General features: G+C 33.6%; 2 protein-coding genes across 3 annotated transcripts in view; both read right to left on the reverse strand.

Annotated features, from left to right (window-relative positions):
• Nucleotides 1-104: 104 nt before the first annotated feature.
• On the reverse strand, nucleotides 105-7,636 carry Magohb (mago homolog B, exon junction complex subunit). Its single transcript, XM_046446466.2, has 5 exons — nucleotides 7,477-7,636; nucleotides 5,530-5,588; nucleotides 4,780-4,890; nucleotides 2,045-2,127; nucleotides 105-461 (listed from the first exon to the last, which is right to left on the reverse strand). Exons 1-5 carry the CDS (start codon nucleotides 7,568-7,570, stop codon nucleotides 362-364), a joined length of 447 nt encoding a protein of 148 aa, XP_046302422.1. The 5' UTR covers nucleotides 7,571-7,636; the 3' UTR covers nucleotides 105-361.
• Nucleotides 7,637-11,490: 3,854 nt separating this feature from the next.
• Styk1 (serine/threonine/tyrosine kinase 1) overlaps nucleotides 11,491-16,527 on the reverse strand; it is a 55,346-nt gene continuing 50,309 nt past the window's right edge. For both annotated transcript variants that reach the window (XM_046446495.2, XM_046446493.2), the window contains one exon: nucleotides 11,491-15,364. In XM_046446495.2, the coding sequence (XP_046302451.1) occupies nucleotides 15,160-15,364 (205 nt within the window). In that variant the 3' untranslated portion in view covers nucleotides 11,491-15,159. The remainder of the gene's footprint in view (nucleotides 15,365-16,527) is intronic.

Here is a 16,527-nt window from a genome sequence, read left to right on the forward strand (position 1 = left end):
TTTCTGCCATAAGATATATCAACTAGAACAATTTCTTATTATCTTTAAAGTGAATCAGAGATATAGTCTCCTGAAAACAAATAGAACAAAATAAAACCACTATCCAGGCTTTGATGTTTTATTAAAACAAAATTTCAACAAAAGTGACTTTTACTTACAGAATTTAATGTGTATGGGATGTCTAACCTTGGTCCCAAGTGAGAAAAATCATTAAGCCTATTCATTTATTTTCAATATTCAGTTTATGTACAAGAAAAACGTTTTGTTTCACATTCATAAAAATCCCAGTATTAGAAATGGCAAATAAACCCTCCCTTACCTATCCCTTAGTTAAATATACAAAGAGCTTCAAAAACACAGTTTAAATTGGTTTAATCTTGAAGTGTAATCCAATGAGACTGAAAACTAAACATTTCAAGTCCTGTACCAAATAGTAAAATACTCGAAGGCCTTCAGGATCCCTAAAATATAAAAAATGAAAGTTACTTTTTAGTCCTAATGAAACATAATTTTATAAATTCCTTAAACAATATAAAAAATCTGTAATAATTCAGTTAATGGAAGGGAGAAAGGAAGAATCTTGCTGACAACTAAAATGACAAACTGAATGACAACTAAGAGGAACAAACAATTCTATTTTTTCTGTAAGGAAACATGTAAAGTTTTTTTATTAGTATCATTTATATATATATTAAATACATATATATATGTATTTAATATTTATTTTTCAGTTTTCGGTGGACACAACATCTTTATTTTATTTTTATGTGGTGCTGAGGATCGAACCCAGCGCCCCACGCATGCCAGGCGAGCACGTTACCACTTGAGCCACATCCCCAGCCCTCATTTTTATATTTAAAGTGTTACCTCCTTATGGAAAGTAATAGCTATGCATCACAAAAACATGCAAAGCAAAAAAACATAATACTTATAATACTATAATGCTACCACTCTCATGCAATAATGATAAATATTTTGGTGTTTCTATGTATTTTTTTCCCATAACTCTAATCATTCTCTGTCCTTTTTTTTTTTTGGTATTGTTTCACAGCATTAAAAAATAAAACACTTCACTTATAATTTTCATTAATTTAAACATTTTCTCCTTGATAAACATTCAGATTATCCCAATTATAAATGTTTCAATGAGCATCTTGATGTGTACTATAGCTTTTCCAGTATTTGAGAATACTTCCCAAAATAGACACTCAGAAATGAAATTACTAGAGCAAAGATGAATGAAAAATATTAATAGTTTCTGCAGCATATTACCAAAATGCAATGCCACATCCTCACCAACTACGGGAAAATATATTTTAAAAGTATCTGGTCGTTCTTTGTGAGCACAGCTGTTTGTGTCCAGTGGTTATTATGCATTCATTCTTTTTCCTTTCCTCAAATAAATTTTTATGTAAAGCACATATTATGTGTCAAGCCCTATAATAACTGAAGATACAAGATTCTCATGGAGTTTACACTCAAATCAGTAAAGCAGACAAACAAGTTATTAAGGTCAGCGGGAAAACAGTAAAAGCACTTTGGGAACATTTTGAGGGAAAGAGGCAAGAAGAAATGGCCTAGATCAGCCAAAGGCAGGAGACACAAAACTTAGGAAGGATAGGTAGCTAAAAGCATTCTTAAGCTATACTGGAAAATATATTTTCAAGTATTAAACCCATGAAACAGAGTAATAATATATGAGTTAACGAGGCTGATATAATCCAATAAGGATTTTCCCTTAAATTTTGTAACACATTATATGCAGATTTTTCTATAAATAGTTAATAAAATCTGGGCATTACTATATAATGTTGGATTAAGATAATATTTGACACTGAAATATCTTAACTTCTTTGATAGATAAGATACCAAGTCTTTAATGACATAAAAATCAGAATTATCTCTGCATAATAAATTGACAGGATACTACTGAAATAATCTTGGCTCGCAAATGGACTATAGTTGTAAAATGAGCCTTTTAATAATTTATTAGATAAATTTAATAATTTATGTTAATTTAGACAAAATGTTTTAATATACTCACTTTGACTGATTTACATCAATAAGAGAACCTATTTTTGATGTGGTAAAAGAAATGTGTTCATCTCCAATTACAATTTCAAGTTCCTAAAAAAAAAAGAGAGAGAACTATAATTAATATAAAATCTATCCCAGAGATATCTAAATTCTTGCTACAAAAAGATCCCATTTTTAGCTACAAGTTTTCTAGCACTCAACAGAACAGAGGGGAAAAAAAGAAAATCTATCAGGCATCACTGTCCTTAAAACTAACAGCCTCACTGACTAGTCACTGACTGACTAGTTACAAGCACTATCTCCAATTTTAGAACAAACCAAGAATTGCTTATAGAAGATACCATAAAATAAATCAACACAGAAATGTTTATTATAATGCCAGTAAACACTAGAGATATAACTGGGCATATTTAGTAAAAATAATTATATAGTCTTAAATACATTTTTATTTTTCTCATTTATTTTTTCTCTTTTTTTTAATTAGTGCATTATAGTTGCATATAATGGTGGGATTTGCTACTACATATTCACAGATACAACATAACAATATAATTTGGCCAATTGTCATTTGCCGCAGTCTGGCTGGGCTGTGGCCCTCAACAGTCATTCCCTAGGTTTCCTTTCCCTTTCTTCTTCCATCCCGCTGGTCCCTTTCCTCTACTCTACTGATCTCCCTTCTATTTTCATGAGACACAAACCTCAACACACCTTTCTTTTCTCTTTTCCTTTCTAGTTTTTAAAAATGAGAAAACATGCAAACTTTGACCTTCTGAGTTTCTTATTTCGCTTAACATAATGGTCTCAAGTTCTATCCGTTGTCCTGCAACATACTTTCTTTTTTCTTTATGACTAAATACGGCTTCTTTGTGTATACATACCACATTTTCTCTCCATTCATCCACTGACAGACACCTAAACTAGTTCCATAATTTGGCTATTGTGAATTGTGCTACTATAAACAGGCATGCATGTATCTCTGTAGTATGCCAACCTTTATTCTTTAGGATAAATACTGAGGAGTGGTATAGCTGGGTCATATGGTGGTTTCATTCCTAGTCTTTTGAGGAGCTTTCATACTGTTTGTCATACTGGTTATACTAATTTAGAGTCCCAGCAACAGTGTAAAAGTTCCTTCTTCTCTATACCCTCTCCAGCATTTATTATTGCATAAGCCCATTTTAACATAATAAATATAAATATATTTTCCCTTTCTTTAAGGTTCTACAAATAAAATACATGACATTAATAATAGCTACCACTTTGGTACCTAATATGTTTCAGGCCCTGCTGCTTGAACTTTACATTTTTTGTAATCCCTAAAATAATCTTATAAGTAGGTCTTATTAGCCTTATTTTATAAATATATAATTTATATATATATATATATATAATTCATAAAACATACAAAAGATTTATAACCACTAATAAGTGATACTACTAACTATAAGACTTATAGACTAATACTCTTTTCTGAATTCACCAATTAAAATTAAGAACTTGTAAAACAAATACAATATAATATAGTTAGTGGTTCCTAGTGCGTATAAATTTTTCTCTATATTGTTTATCAGCAAATCTAAAACTCATAATTTAGGGGCTTCTCTTTAACTAGTTTTTAAGTTAAATTAACAAACAGATGTCAATAAAGAAATTCTAGTTATATATGTAATTAGAAAACCTAATTATGCAGAATTTATGGCACATTCCAAATGGAGAATGAAGATTTATCACAAAATTTTTGACCCAAGGATCCAACAGGTAGTTCCTGGAGTATGTCTACTCCTCCCCACTAACCAAAACCCATGAATACATGCTCAAGTGGGTAGATGAAAAACTAGGTTCTCTCCCTGAATCTAAAAGATAAAAAATGTTAGTTGCTAATGTTGCTGTTTTGTAGTACACATGTATAAATGCATAAAACAAACTAAAGTCTAAATTTACTCTTTAAAAGTGATAAAATGGATAAAATAAACTGTTGACTATTACCTTTACTTTCCTAAACAATGCTCCTTTAAATAGAAGAGTTAAGTTACTGTCATCATGTTAGATTTCTCCACACTGTTCCTCTAGTCAAAGAAGGTGACATAAAGTACAACACAGGAATACACAAAAGTGAAATAGAATGTTTCTTCCTTTCATGGGTAGTATCCAATTTTCCAAAAGTTGAAAAGACTTAATCCAGAAAGCAAATCCTTTTCCAGAGTGAAATAACACCTTTAAGAGTTCTTCAGACGCCCTTGACACACATCAATTATTCTGAAGGGAATATGAGAGCAAATACAATGGTCCGTTTGAACAAAGAAACCTATCAAATCTTTTTCTGGAGCATAAAGGTGCAAATAACAACTCTTAAAGTTATAAATCTGAAGAAAGTGAATTTTATATAGTCGTGAGAATCCTAAGTCTCAAATTACACAAATACAACTTGTACTTATTTCTAATAAGTAAATAACATATAGTAGAAACCATTAATAACAGAATGAAAGCATCATAACTGTGGTTGGAGTGGCTATGGAAAATACTATTCAGAAAGTTATCTAAATTTAGAACTATGTGTTTACTCCTTTACCACAAGGAAATAACAGAGAAAATGAAGCTAAGTGAAATAAAAGTAGACTATTTACCAGATGCCTACTTAAGTGGAAAACCAAAGAATCAACAAGTAACCATTATAAAAATAAGAGAAAACAATCATTAACAAAACTTAACATTTATGTATGTAAAGAATCACTAAATACAAACCTGTCGTCCAACCCTGTCAGGGGGAGGCCACAGGGCATCATCTTCTTTTGTAATTTCACTATCATCAATAATTCTCTTCAGTTCTTCCATTACACTCTTATGTACATATGCCTGAAAATAAATTATAATAAAATTTCACAATGTCCAACTATATCTTTCCATAATTCAACAGGAAATTAAAGAGTTACAAATTCTGAATTTTCAATTAGAACACCACAGAAAAATTTAATTGTGATTCCAAAAGAACAGGATGACAATCATTTACTCTTCTCAAGAATATTATTTTTTTCTTTACTCTCTTGTCCTTTCCTTTAATATTTACTTCTTCCCATCACAGGCCCCTTTAAAATCCTATATTCTTCCTTTGTAACACAGGGTCAAGTACCTCTGAATGGTTAATGGTGACAACACAATATCTAAGGAATAAAAAGACAAATCCAAGTCCACATCACTGTTAGTACTCTGAACTCTTTTCAGACTATGATTACATCATGATTATTTATTTTAAATAATGAACAGAGTAAAAAGACAAAGTTAACTGTAAAATGACTTAAATGATAGATTCAAATATCTCACTATTCAGATTACTTTTGTTTACAATCATATCTAATTGAAATGGAAATTTTTCAAACTATAAATTGGCTTTTTCCTTAAAACATAGTCTTAGATTAACTTTTGTAAATTCAACAAAGAGGAAAATGGACCAAAAGTAAAAAAAAAAAAAAAAAACAAGACACTTGAAAATCTTACCTCTTTCCTGATCATGACATCATTTTTGTAATTGCTATTGTTGGCATATCTAAGCTTTCCTGTGGGGAATAGGAAAAAATTCAATGTATAATAGCAAATAATACTAAAAAATAGAAAATAAAAAAATGACACTGTGATTTTGAAGGGAAAGACCATTTTATACTATCAATTTTACTACTATTTCCTCCTTCATAGTGTAAGATCCATGCTAGTCATAATAATAAATACTTACGGGTAGCCAAATTTTAAAATATTCTGTGCCTTTAATATATAATAGGTCACTTTTAAGGCCTATTTAAAGCCATATCATAAACTAGAAAGAGAATCTGAAAAAACGAACATTTCCTTTAAAGTTTAATGTATCTGTTTTGGTTCTAAGTACTTTGCCCAGAAAATTTAATGCATAAAACAATTCTAAAAAGTTGGTTTTATTCTCTCACCTATTCACAGTTGAGCAAAGTAAGTTGGCCAGGGTCACGCAAGATTATGATCTAAATCTACTTTCCTTAATGCTTTCTCTTATCCACTAAAATGTTCTCTTTTAATTATTTTCCTTCAAATTAATGTGTACATATTTATAGTAATTATTTTAGAATATGAGTAGGGGCTGGGCATACTAGCTCTCTCCTATAATCCCAGAGGCTTAGGAGGCTGAGAAAGGAGGATCCAAGTTCAAAGCCACCTCAGCAACATGGACCTTATCTTAAAATAAAAAATAAAGAGGGCTATGGCTCAGTGGTTAAGCACCCCCAAGGTTCAATTCCTGGTTAAAAAAAAAAAAAAAAAACAGAATTGTAAATAAGATGCACATAAACTATGTGCTGTTCCTCAATAAAACTGATCAGTTTATCAGCTGGTTTATATTTAACTGTAATCCATCACAACTTTTTTACTCTCTACTGCACACAATCCCACATGGCTACTCAGTTGCCCAAGCACAGCTATGATGTGATCCTGACCTCTACAATGACAGGTTAACCTAAAGAGATGTACTATTTGGGAACTGCAATTTTCATGACTCATTATCATAACTAATGTTAAGTAAGTGAAGCTATGTGGTGGCAAACTAAATGAATGAGAATCACTGTTTTAACATGAAATTTCCCTGATAATATTAGGGTGATTAACTTATGTGCCTAGCTAAAAGTGATTTGGACAAGCTATATGGTGTCAATAAAAATCCACGCAGCTGAACTGTCCTACTGCAGGTAGACAGAGTTCAATATACAGTAACATTCTTTAAATATCAAAGACAGTACTGTTGTACACTACAGGCTAATGCTACTCTCCCAGTCGGATTTTTTTCCTCCCCACAGAAGCCAAGAAAATCTCTTATTCCAAAATTCATCTCACGTTGTCTATCTAAGCTTTTTCTCACTCCCTCCGGTAGATCTAACTTCTCCCCATCCCACCCCTCTCTACATTTTTGGTATTCTTAATGCATATGCATGGTGAAAAACTGTATTTAAGTACTTAAAACACGTCCATTTGTTTATATGATGGGCTCCTCTACAAAGACCTTAATACACACCGCCTGAATGAATAAGTAGTCCCATTTTATGCAACCTTGGAACAACACTTGAGGCCGGTTTTCTTAACAATGTTAAAACTTTTAAGTTGATAACGATATGGCTTTTGAAGTCCCTTTTAGTGCGCGGACTGTAGGATTAGAACTAATGTAGGTTCAACTTTTCAATACGTGGCATCGTCCGCTTTTCTGAATTAATTTACAGCAATTAATTCTCTTTTATTCACAAAACAACTTAGGCCTTCTATAGCCTTAAGCGACACACACACACACACACACTTTATTTTTTTTCTTCGCCAGGAGTAGTGGCCATTGTATCCCATTCATGCCCGAGGTTCGCTCACTCTACCCGCCCCGCCTCCTTGTCCGCCTCTCATCCAGATTCCCCTTTCCCACCATTGACCCGGTCCACTGCTCACCGTCCGGCCGAAACTCGAACTCTAGAAACTCATGTCCAAACTTGCCCTTGTGCCCCACGTAGTAGCGCAGGTAGAAATCACTAGCCATAGACATTTTGGTCTCCCGGAAGCCCGCCGAAAGCTTGGCCAACGTGCCGCCTGGCGCTTGTCAGTGACGTCAGTCACACAGATAAGTGCGTCACTGCAGCCGCGTCTCTTCCGCCTCCGGAACTCCGGGAGAAAAGCTTGAAAGAAACCCCTAGCCTGAGAGGCTCTCGAGTGCTGGAGGGAGCTTAGCAGCTGCTAGACCTTCGGTTTACCAAGATCGAAACGCGTTCTTTTCTAAACGAAGTTGAGTACATTACATTAACAAAGAACAGAAGTGTTAAAATGTAATAGCTTTTTTTATGGACTTAGAAGCAAGGTTTATGGAATCGATTTTACTTTTCGGTCCTCCTAATTCTTAAGGCTTCCTCCGTTATGGGTGTGGCTTCTGTGATCTTAAAATAAGCTTTCCAAGAGCCTTTTACTTTTTGGGTCTCACGACCTTTGTGGCATCCTGTGAAGTGAGTGTGACTTTATTTTCCTATAATTGGTGAGATGAGTGAAAATACATTCCAGAAGTAAAGTGACAGAACCAGTCTTTAATAGAACTTTTGAGATATTTAATTCTTTCAATAAGGTTTAATTTGTGGTGGCCCGTGAAATTTTGGCAGTTTGATCTAAGGTCAAATAATGGTTTTGTCCACATTTCTTGCCAGGTATAGTGAAATTGGGGGAAGTGAAAGAATGCTCCAGTGTGGGTTGGTTTTGAGGAATAGGAAAAGACAGTGAATATTTACACTTAATCTTCTCTTCAAATATTATTGATCATCCCTCTGTTACCAATACAGAGAGTAATCCTATCTGATGTCTGACAATCTTCAGTGGAATTTAGTAGAAATTTGGTTGTCAGAAGATGTAGAATTCAATCCCAACACTGTCACTACCTAACCTTGTACAATTCACTAATATCTCTAAGCTTGTTTGATCATCAACCAAATGAATAGCAAACAGCTTTGCCAAGCTCATAGAACTGTTGAGATCAAATGAGATACTTGACAAAGTAAGCTTTGAACTTTGTATAGTTTTAGCAAGTATTCTTTATGTACCAGAAATGAACACTAGTAATAAAAAGGTAGAGGCAATTACACCTGCAAGAAAGCAAACATGTAAAGCAAACAGTACAAAGGAGCAATTGCTGTTATGAAGAATGTATAAAACATGCTGGTATATTACAACAGAAAGAAGGTGCCTTTTATTATAGAGTTTGAAGTTTATAAAATAGGAAGTTATCAAAAGAAGGCTTATGTAGGGAAGTGTTATTTGAATCGGGCCTTGATAAGTTGTGTTTATGTTCAGTCATCTGGAAAAGTATTTCAGGCCTGGCCTAAGCAAAGGCATAGTATTATAAAAGTACATGTTTAGAGAAAGCCAAGAAATGAAATGTAGTTAGGGAACTAACTAGAAAGGTAGGTTGGGCAGGTTATGTGAGTGTATTAATATAAGAAAGTGTTCAGTCCTTAAAACATAAGAAAAATAAAGCATATGCCTTACTAGTAGGGTGACCGTTTGCCCAGGACTGAGGAATGTCCTGGGATTTTGGGTTTTTGTTTTTCAAAACTGGAAGATCCCAGGAAACATGGTATGAATTGGACAGCATTTACCATAAAAATAATTCACAGAAATTTGAGCACAAAATTCCACAGTATCTTTGAAAATATCAGTTATAATCCATTTGGTTGAATTCTGTGAAAAGCCTCATTCAGTATCTTAGATTTTCTAATGTATTTCCTTCAGGTTTTGGCATGTATACCCAGGTTCATCTTCATGTCTGCCTAAATAGATCTATAAACACCAGAATTTGAGGCTATGAAATAGAGGTTATAGGATGCACAAAGTTTTTTTTTAAATATTTATTTTTTAGTTGTAGTTGAACTCAATATCTTTATTTATTTTTTATGTGGTGCTGAGGAGCAATCCCAGGGCCTCACATGTGCTAGGTGAGTGCCCTACCGCTGAGCCACAACCCCAGCCCATAGGATGCACAAAGTTTTAAGATCTTTGTAAGTGGACCAGTTACTGTCTTTATCCCCTAAAAAGTTTAGACCAGTTCTTTATAATCCTGCCTGTTTTTAAAATGAAATATGAAACTATATTAACTCTTCATATTTTAAGCCTAAAATGTACTAAAATAGATACCTCTTGTGATAAATATTACATAGCAATAAAGCATTTGTTTTTTGTGATCTGAGAGGGCATACAACAGTGATATAGAAATATTCTGTATAGTTACTGAGCACTTAAAATGTAGCTAGTGTGAGTAAGGAGCTGAATTATTAACTTTGATAAATTTACATTAGCATGTTTAAATAACCACATATGGCTAGTGGCTACCATGTTACAGTTAGCACAGTTACATAAGAAGCTCTTCATACACTTTTAGTTGGCCTAGAAATAGTTAAAATATTTTGTGAGCTTTTTTCAATCAAAATTGCTATTGGCTCCAAATTAGAGTACAGGTATTCTTATCACCACAGTTTATAAAACTAAATAAATAAATGTTTACGCTGCTTATTTGAAAGCAAAATCCTATTTCTGGGCTGGGGTTGTGGCCCAGCAGTAGAGTGCTCACCTAGCATGTGCAAGGCCTTGGGTTCAATCCTCAGCACCACATAAAAATGAATAAGTAAAACAAAGGTATTATGTCCAACTACAACTAAAAAATAAATTTTTTTTTTTTAAAATACTGTTTCTCAGGGAAGAAGAGCATGAGGAAAAGATTAACATTAAACAGAGACGAGTGGGGGGAGAGAAAGGGAGAGAGAAGGGAAACTATGGAAATGGAAGGAGACCCTCATTGCTACACAAAATTACATATAAGAGTTTGTGAGGGGAAAGGGGAAAAAAAAAAACAAGGGAGAGAATTAAACAACAGCAGATGGGGTAGAGAGGGAAGATGAGAGGGAAGGGGAGGGGGGATAGTAGGGGATAGGAAAGGTAGCAGAATACAACAGTCATTAATATGGTATTATGTAAAAATGTGGATGTGTAACCGATGTGATTCTGCAACTTGTATTTGGGGTAAAAAATGGGAGTTCATAACCCACTTGAATCAAATGTATGGAAGATGATATGTCATGAGCTTTGTAATGTTTTGAACAACCAATAAAAAAAAAATTTAAAAAAAAAATCCTGTTTCTGCCTTTGCTAACACAAATGGTAGTCAACTTCAAAGCACCTTGTGAAATAGTTTTGAAGTAGATAAGAAAGAAACATTCCCAACTCCAACTGAAATTGAGACTTAATGGTTTACTCAAATATACAGTATTTGTTGATAAAATAATGATTTTCCACTAGAATTTTTAAGTTTATTTCTTCCAGCTTTGTGGTAATGCATCAAGTGAGGGGGTTATGATCAGAGATGTTTGTTTCTTACACTTGTTAATTTAATCTTTAAAATGATCTGTTGATTTTTCCTACATCTAAAATTGTCTTTTTCTATGATCTCTTTATGCCTCCTCTGACCTGCCTCTTTTTTTCCTTTTTTGCTTCTCTATTTAAAATGATCAAACCAGTCCAACTACCAATTTTCAGAAGCATATTCTAATAGTATTGAGATAAACACTAGAGATAATAGTCTCATGTTTGTGTGTGTGTGTGTGTGTGTGTTTTCAGTGCTTTTGATTCGCTTTAAGTATTTACAGGAGTTGTCTAGAGCTATCTCAGTTAATAGATAAGAGTACTAAATCAAGAATAAGAGGGCTACGATTACAGTTAAGTAGTAGAGCACTTGCCTAGCTTGCTTCAGACCCTGAGTTCCATCCCCAGCATCATCAAAAAAGAATAAGGGTAGGATGTGCCCTAAAAGAATATATGAGAGTGTTTTTAAAAGAGAGGCTGCAGTGAGGTATTTTGTATCAGTCCTTAATTCCATCCACTCACCTTTCTCTTCTCTTTTCTATAACAGACTTCCATATGAATTTTAGCCATATCTGTCTTTATACCATTTAATGGTATTATTTTTAAATAAGAGAATCATCATCATGTAGAAATGCCAAACTTTATATTCCATTGTTTATCAGATATGTTCATGTTAAAAACTAGATGCTTTTTCTAGATTATCATGACATGATGATATGTATTTAATTCCATAATTAAAACTAGCAATTTTTGGTAACGTATAACAATATTATATGCTTAAACAAGATAACCTCTAACTCATGCCCAACACAAATAAAAACCATTAAATTAAGAATACTAGGCTACCTTATGAGCCTTCCATTATATTTGCTACTTGTTTTTATTTAAATAAGTATGGTAAAGCAAAAAAGAAATCTTTTCAAAATTATAACAAGATTAAGAAAATTCAGTTAACTTACTTTTTATCTTAAGATGGTTGAAAACATCACTATTCATCAATTTTAATAGGATGCCTGAATATTGCATAAAAGCCACTACTGTTCTGCATGAGCGTGATACATTTCCATTAGACAATTTATCTAGGTGTATGTTTGCTCAGTTCCTAACTACTGGAATTTTTTTAATCATAAAGCATAGGTTGGAAAAATAAGGCTGGAGGAGGGGGCAATCTAAACAATAAAAATCTATATATGGATTCAACTTGATTATATGGTAAATATTTTAATTCCATGATTACTTTGGCTGACAGATCAAAGATACCAAAAATATAATCTCAGAAATATAATATTTGTTTTGAAAAAAAAAACCAAACAACTGAAAGAAATTCCCAGTTTTCTTGGAGCCAAAATCACTCTAGCCAGTTTTCCAGGTCTGTATAAAAAAAAAATTAATTTAGAGGTCAACATTTAAAATACCAATTGCTGGGCTGAAATTGTGGCTCAGTGGTAGAGTGCTCGCCTAGCATGCATGAGGCACTGAGTTTGATCCTCAGCACCACATAAAAATAAAATAAAGATGTTGTGTCCACCTAAAACTAAAAATAAATATTTTAAAGAAATACCAATTGTCTGCTTCTTTCCCTTCAACCGAAACAAATACCAAAACATGTCATAAGAAAAAGCAATATCTTTTATTATATGCTATTTTCCCTTTAACACACAAGCTGTAACCCCATGTATATCCTTGCAGTTCCTTAAATAAACAAAATTTATTTGTTGCCTCAGAATTTTCATACATATAATTCTACTCATGAAAAGTTCTTCTCTTTTTTCTGGCTTTCCTACCCAAACCTGAGGTCTCAGTTTAAATGTCATTTCTTCAAAGGAGATCTTTACTTTATACTCCCTTCTCTTGTCCCATACTTTTTCTTCATAGCACCTAATTTGTAATTAGCAGATACCCACTTAACTAAATATATAATGTCTCTTACTTGTAAACTGTAACCAAAAGCTGGTTTTTTCATCTAACACCTAGCCCACTGTCTGTTACAGCGAGGATTAATATTTTTAATAATAGAATAAATAAATACTTTTGTCAATTTGATTTAAATGAACAACTAAAAGTCAAAAACAGTATTCCACATGGTTTTAACATTGTGTGTGAAGCCACTCTACCTCCTTTCTCCCTACTGCCATTTACACCTATTTAAATCCTCTCTACTCACTATGGTATTCCAACAGGGGCAATAGTCATTCTTCATTTAGATGATGCATTCCAACTCCATCAGGATTCCATTTTCTACAATATTTTCAACTACCAATTATCTTTCCTACAGCAATCTTAGATTTCCTTTCTAGGGTACTCAGATTTTAAAGTCACAGATCACCAAGTTCAACAGAATATCATTGTGATATTTTCAATATTCTGAAATACTAGAGAATTACTATCATCACCCAAAAGCTCAAATAAAAGTGATGACTTCTTGATTAGAAGTTTGTTGGACTAGACAAGGGGAATTAAGGGAAGGGAGGAAGGATGAGAATAAGGAAAGACAATATAATGAATTGGATATATATTTCCTATCCGCATATATGAATATACAACCAAAGTAACTCCACATCATGGGCAACCACAATAATGGGATCCTAACTGGAATAAGTTATATTCATTCTGTATATGTATAACATTTCAAAATATACTCTACAGTCATGTAAAAATTTTTAAGATAAAAGTGATGACTTCTTGTTTTTTTTTTTTAGAGAGAGAGAGAGAGAATTTTTTAATATTTATTTTTCAGTTCTCGGTGGACACAACTTTTTTTTTTTTAATGTGGTGCTGAGGATCAAACCCAGTGCCCCGCGCATGCCAGGTGAGCGCGTTACCGCTTGAGCCACATCCCCAGCCCAACTTCTTGTTTTTAACCATGTGGTGTACATGGTACAAGTATATCATGCCATTATCTTTAGGCATGTCCTGCTCTGCAGTATCACAGATTGAGGTTCTCTTCTTGGCCACAGTAGATTTTAGGTTAAAAAAAATATGAAAGTTCCTAGGTTAGGAAAGGCAAAATAAAGGAAACTATATTTATTAAGCGCATACATATACCAGATACTGTACAAATACTTATTGATCCTCATCACAATGCAGCGAGATAGTCTTCCCATTTTACATGCAAAAAAAATCTTTTTCTGACATTGTAGGTTGTCGCTTAAATTTTCCTATTAACATGAATTTCCAGTTATTTGCTTCTATCTTCCCTATTTTAGAAAATTTGGTAGCTATATATCAGAAAAGCCTACTTCCACTCAATAAATATTAATTTAATGAAATAAGTTTCACAGTAAATCAATGGATCTTGAAAATTAAAAGTTAACCATCCTGTATCAGATCACATTCTTGACTAGCCCGTTTTAATGACCATCTGAGCTACTAAGACTTCTTGCTTGGTTTCTACCTTTGTTATCACACACACACACACACACACACACACACACAACATTACCATCATTCATCTCACTTTGATTTTCTAGGTTTACTGTCCTTAGTCTTGTGGAGAATGGAAAATAAACCTGATGAACAATACTTGTTGGATGTTCTTAATCATAGAACAATTCCTCCAGCTTCTGATCAAAAGTAGTACCCAAACAGGGTTTACTTGACTCAGAATTAGATAAAAAGGGTACTATTTTTCTTATATCTATACTCAAGGAGAACTCAGAATCTTTCCTTCAAAGTTCTTCAACTCTTCATGTAAGGACCAGGAGTGGGAAATTTTATGTCCCCTCAAGCTTCCCTTTGAAGGAGATTTTGGTCCACAGCTATACTCTTGAGCAAATAAAAATCTTAAATCTCCTCATCACCTCCTTTATTAGATTTCTATTTCTTCATTTCATTCCTAGTTTCTTTGAACCTTGTAATAGTAGATAAAAATATTGTTAAGGAGTAAGCAAGCCTAGGATGAGAAGGACTAGCCTATTTGTGCTATACCCCAACAAACACTGAAGTTTTTTTTTTGTTTTTTTAAGTTGCAGATTTTTCAAGCCTCCTTTGCATTGACACATTCTCCACTTCTACCCAGGGTTTTTAGGACTGAGATAGAAAAAAATGAGACTGACAGTATTTCTCAGTTCAAGGGTATGTGGTGTGAAGAGCATCAACCAGCATCACTTCACATTTCTAGCAATATATGTAGGGAAATAACTAGGATCTATGTCCTTTATCTCCCTTTCCCACTAGAGTGTTCTTGGAGGAATTGGTTTCAAGAAAATAGAATCACATATAAATGTATCCAGCTGGAAGCCTTCAAAGGATGCTGTAGCTATAGGAAAGGCTTTCTATACTGATACCAGCCACAGATGCATATAGTTCAGGCACCACCAACTCTGGTACTTGCAGAACAGTCTTGTCATCAGCAGTTCTAGCAGCACCTTCTAGGCGAAAGCGCAGCTCTCTGGGTGAGGGACGAGTGTCCTCACTCCAACGCCAACAGGACTTCATAATATTGTACCTGAGAAGGAGACAAGAGAAACAGGCAAATGTATAAGAAACATGTCTCGCCAGGCATGGTGGCACACTCCAGGCAATGTGGCACACTCCCGCAGCTTGGGAGGTGGAGGCAGGAGGGTCATGAGTTCAAAGCCATCTTCAGCAAAATCGAGGTGCTAAGCAACTCAGTGAGACCCTGTCACTAAATAAAATACAAAATAGGCCTGGGGCTGGGGCTCAGTGGTCGAGTGCCCCTGAGTTCAATCCCTAGTACCAAAAATAAAAAAAGAAAAAAGAAAGAAACATGTCTCCTCTCTCAACATATCTTAACACACACACATACACCCCAAAAAACAAAGAAACCCTGCTATTCTTTGCCCTGTCTCATTCCCAGAGACCGATAATTATTTTCATTTTTTTAATGTCAAGTATCTTAATGTCCTCTTCTCATTGGGACTTCTTTTGTTTCTTTCCATGTTTTTTTCATTGGTGCCTGGAACTTCTTTTATAATAGAAAAGACTAAAGATTTTTCAAACTACAGAGTATGATGGGACAGTTTTTTTCATTGTTCATTGTATATTGTAAATAGTGCACACTAAATGAATGGCTAGAACAAAACAGTTTTTTTTTTACTCTGTAACATGGGGTGGAAGTTTTAATTATTGTACTATATTGCTGCATACTTTATGTTGATCTTTATGTTATTTCAGATATTCATCAAAATGTTATGTTTAAGGTAAGATACTTTGTCAGTTAAATGTTTCCGCTAGTATCAAGGACAACCCTTTACACACAGAAACCTACAGGAAATATTTGGCAGCAGTTTCATTATAGATACCCAGCTAGCATTACTATACTGTGCATATGTGTATATAGTTAAGACATTTAAACTTTATAATCTGCTTCATAGAGTAATTATTTAGAGCTTAAAAATTTTACAAATAATAATCTACTAGAAATGTTCACTAACATGTTATGTCTGCCATCTTCTTAAACATAGTTTAACTTTTTCTTATGTTCCATAATAGTCCCCTTTTGAACTTCATTAATAAAAATATTCTGCACGTAATTTTAAATTTTCTTATTTTATGCCTTCAGAGTGGTTTGCCAGTGGTTCCTTTCTGCTGAGAATATTGGATCTTCCTTCTGCCTTTGTAATTTCTACTATCTTCCCTTTTTCAGGT

Source organism: Marmota monax, unplaced genomic scaffold (genome assembly GCF_021218885.2).
Source record: "Marmota monax isolate L192 unplaced genomic scaffold, Marmota_monax_Labrador192_F-V1.1 WCK01_AAM20220418_F8-fsc00314, whole genome shotgun sequence".
Lineage (NCBI taxonomy): Eukaryota > Metazoa > Chordata > Mammalia > Rodentia > Sciuridae > Marmota > Marmota monax.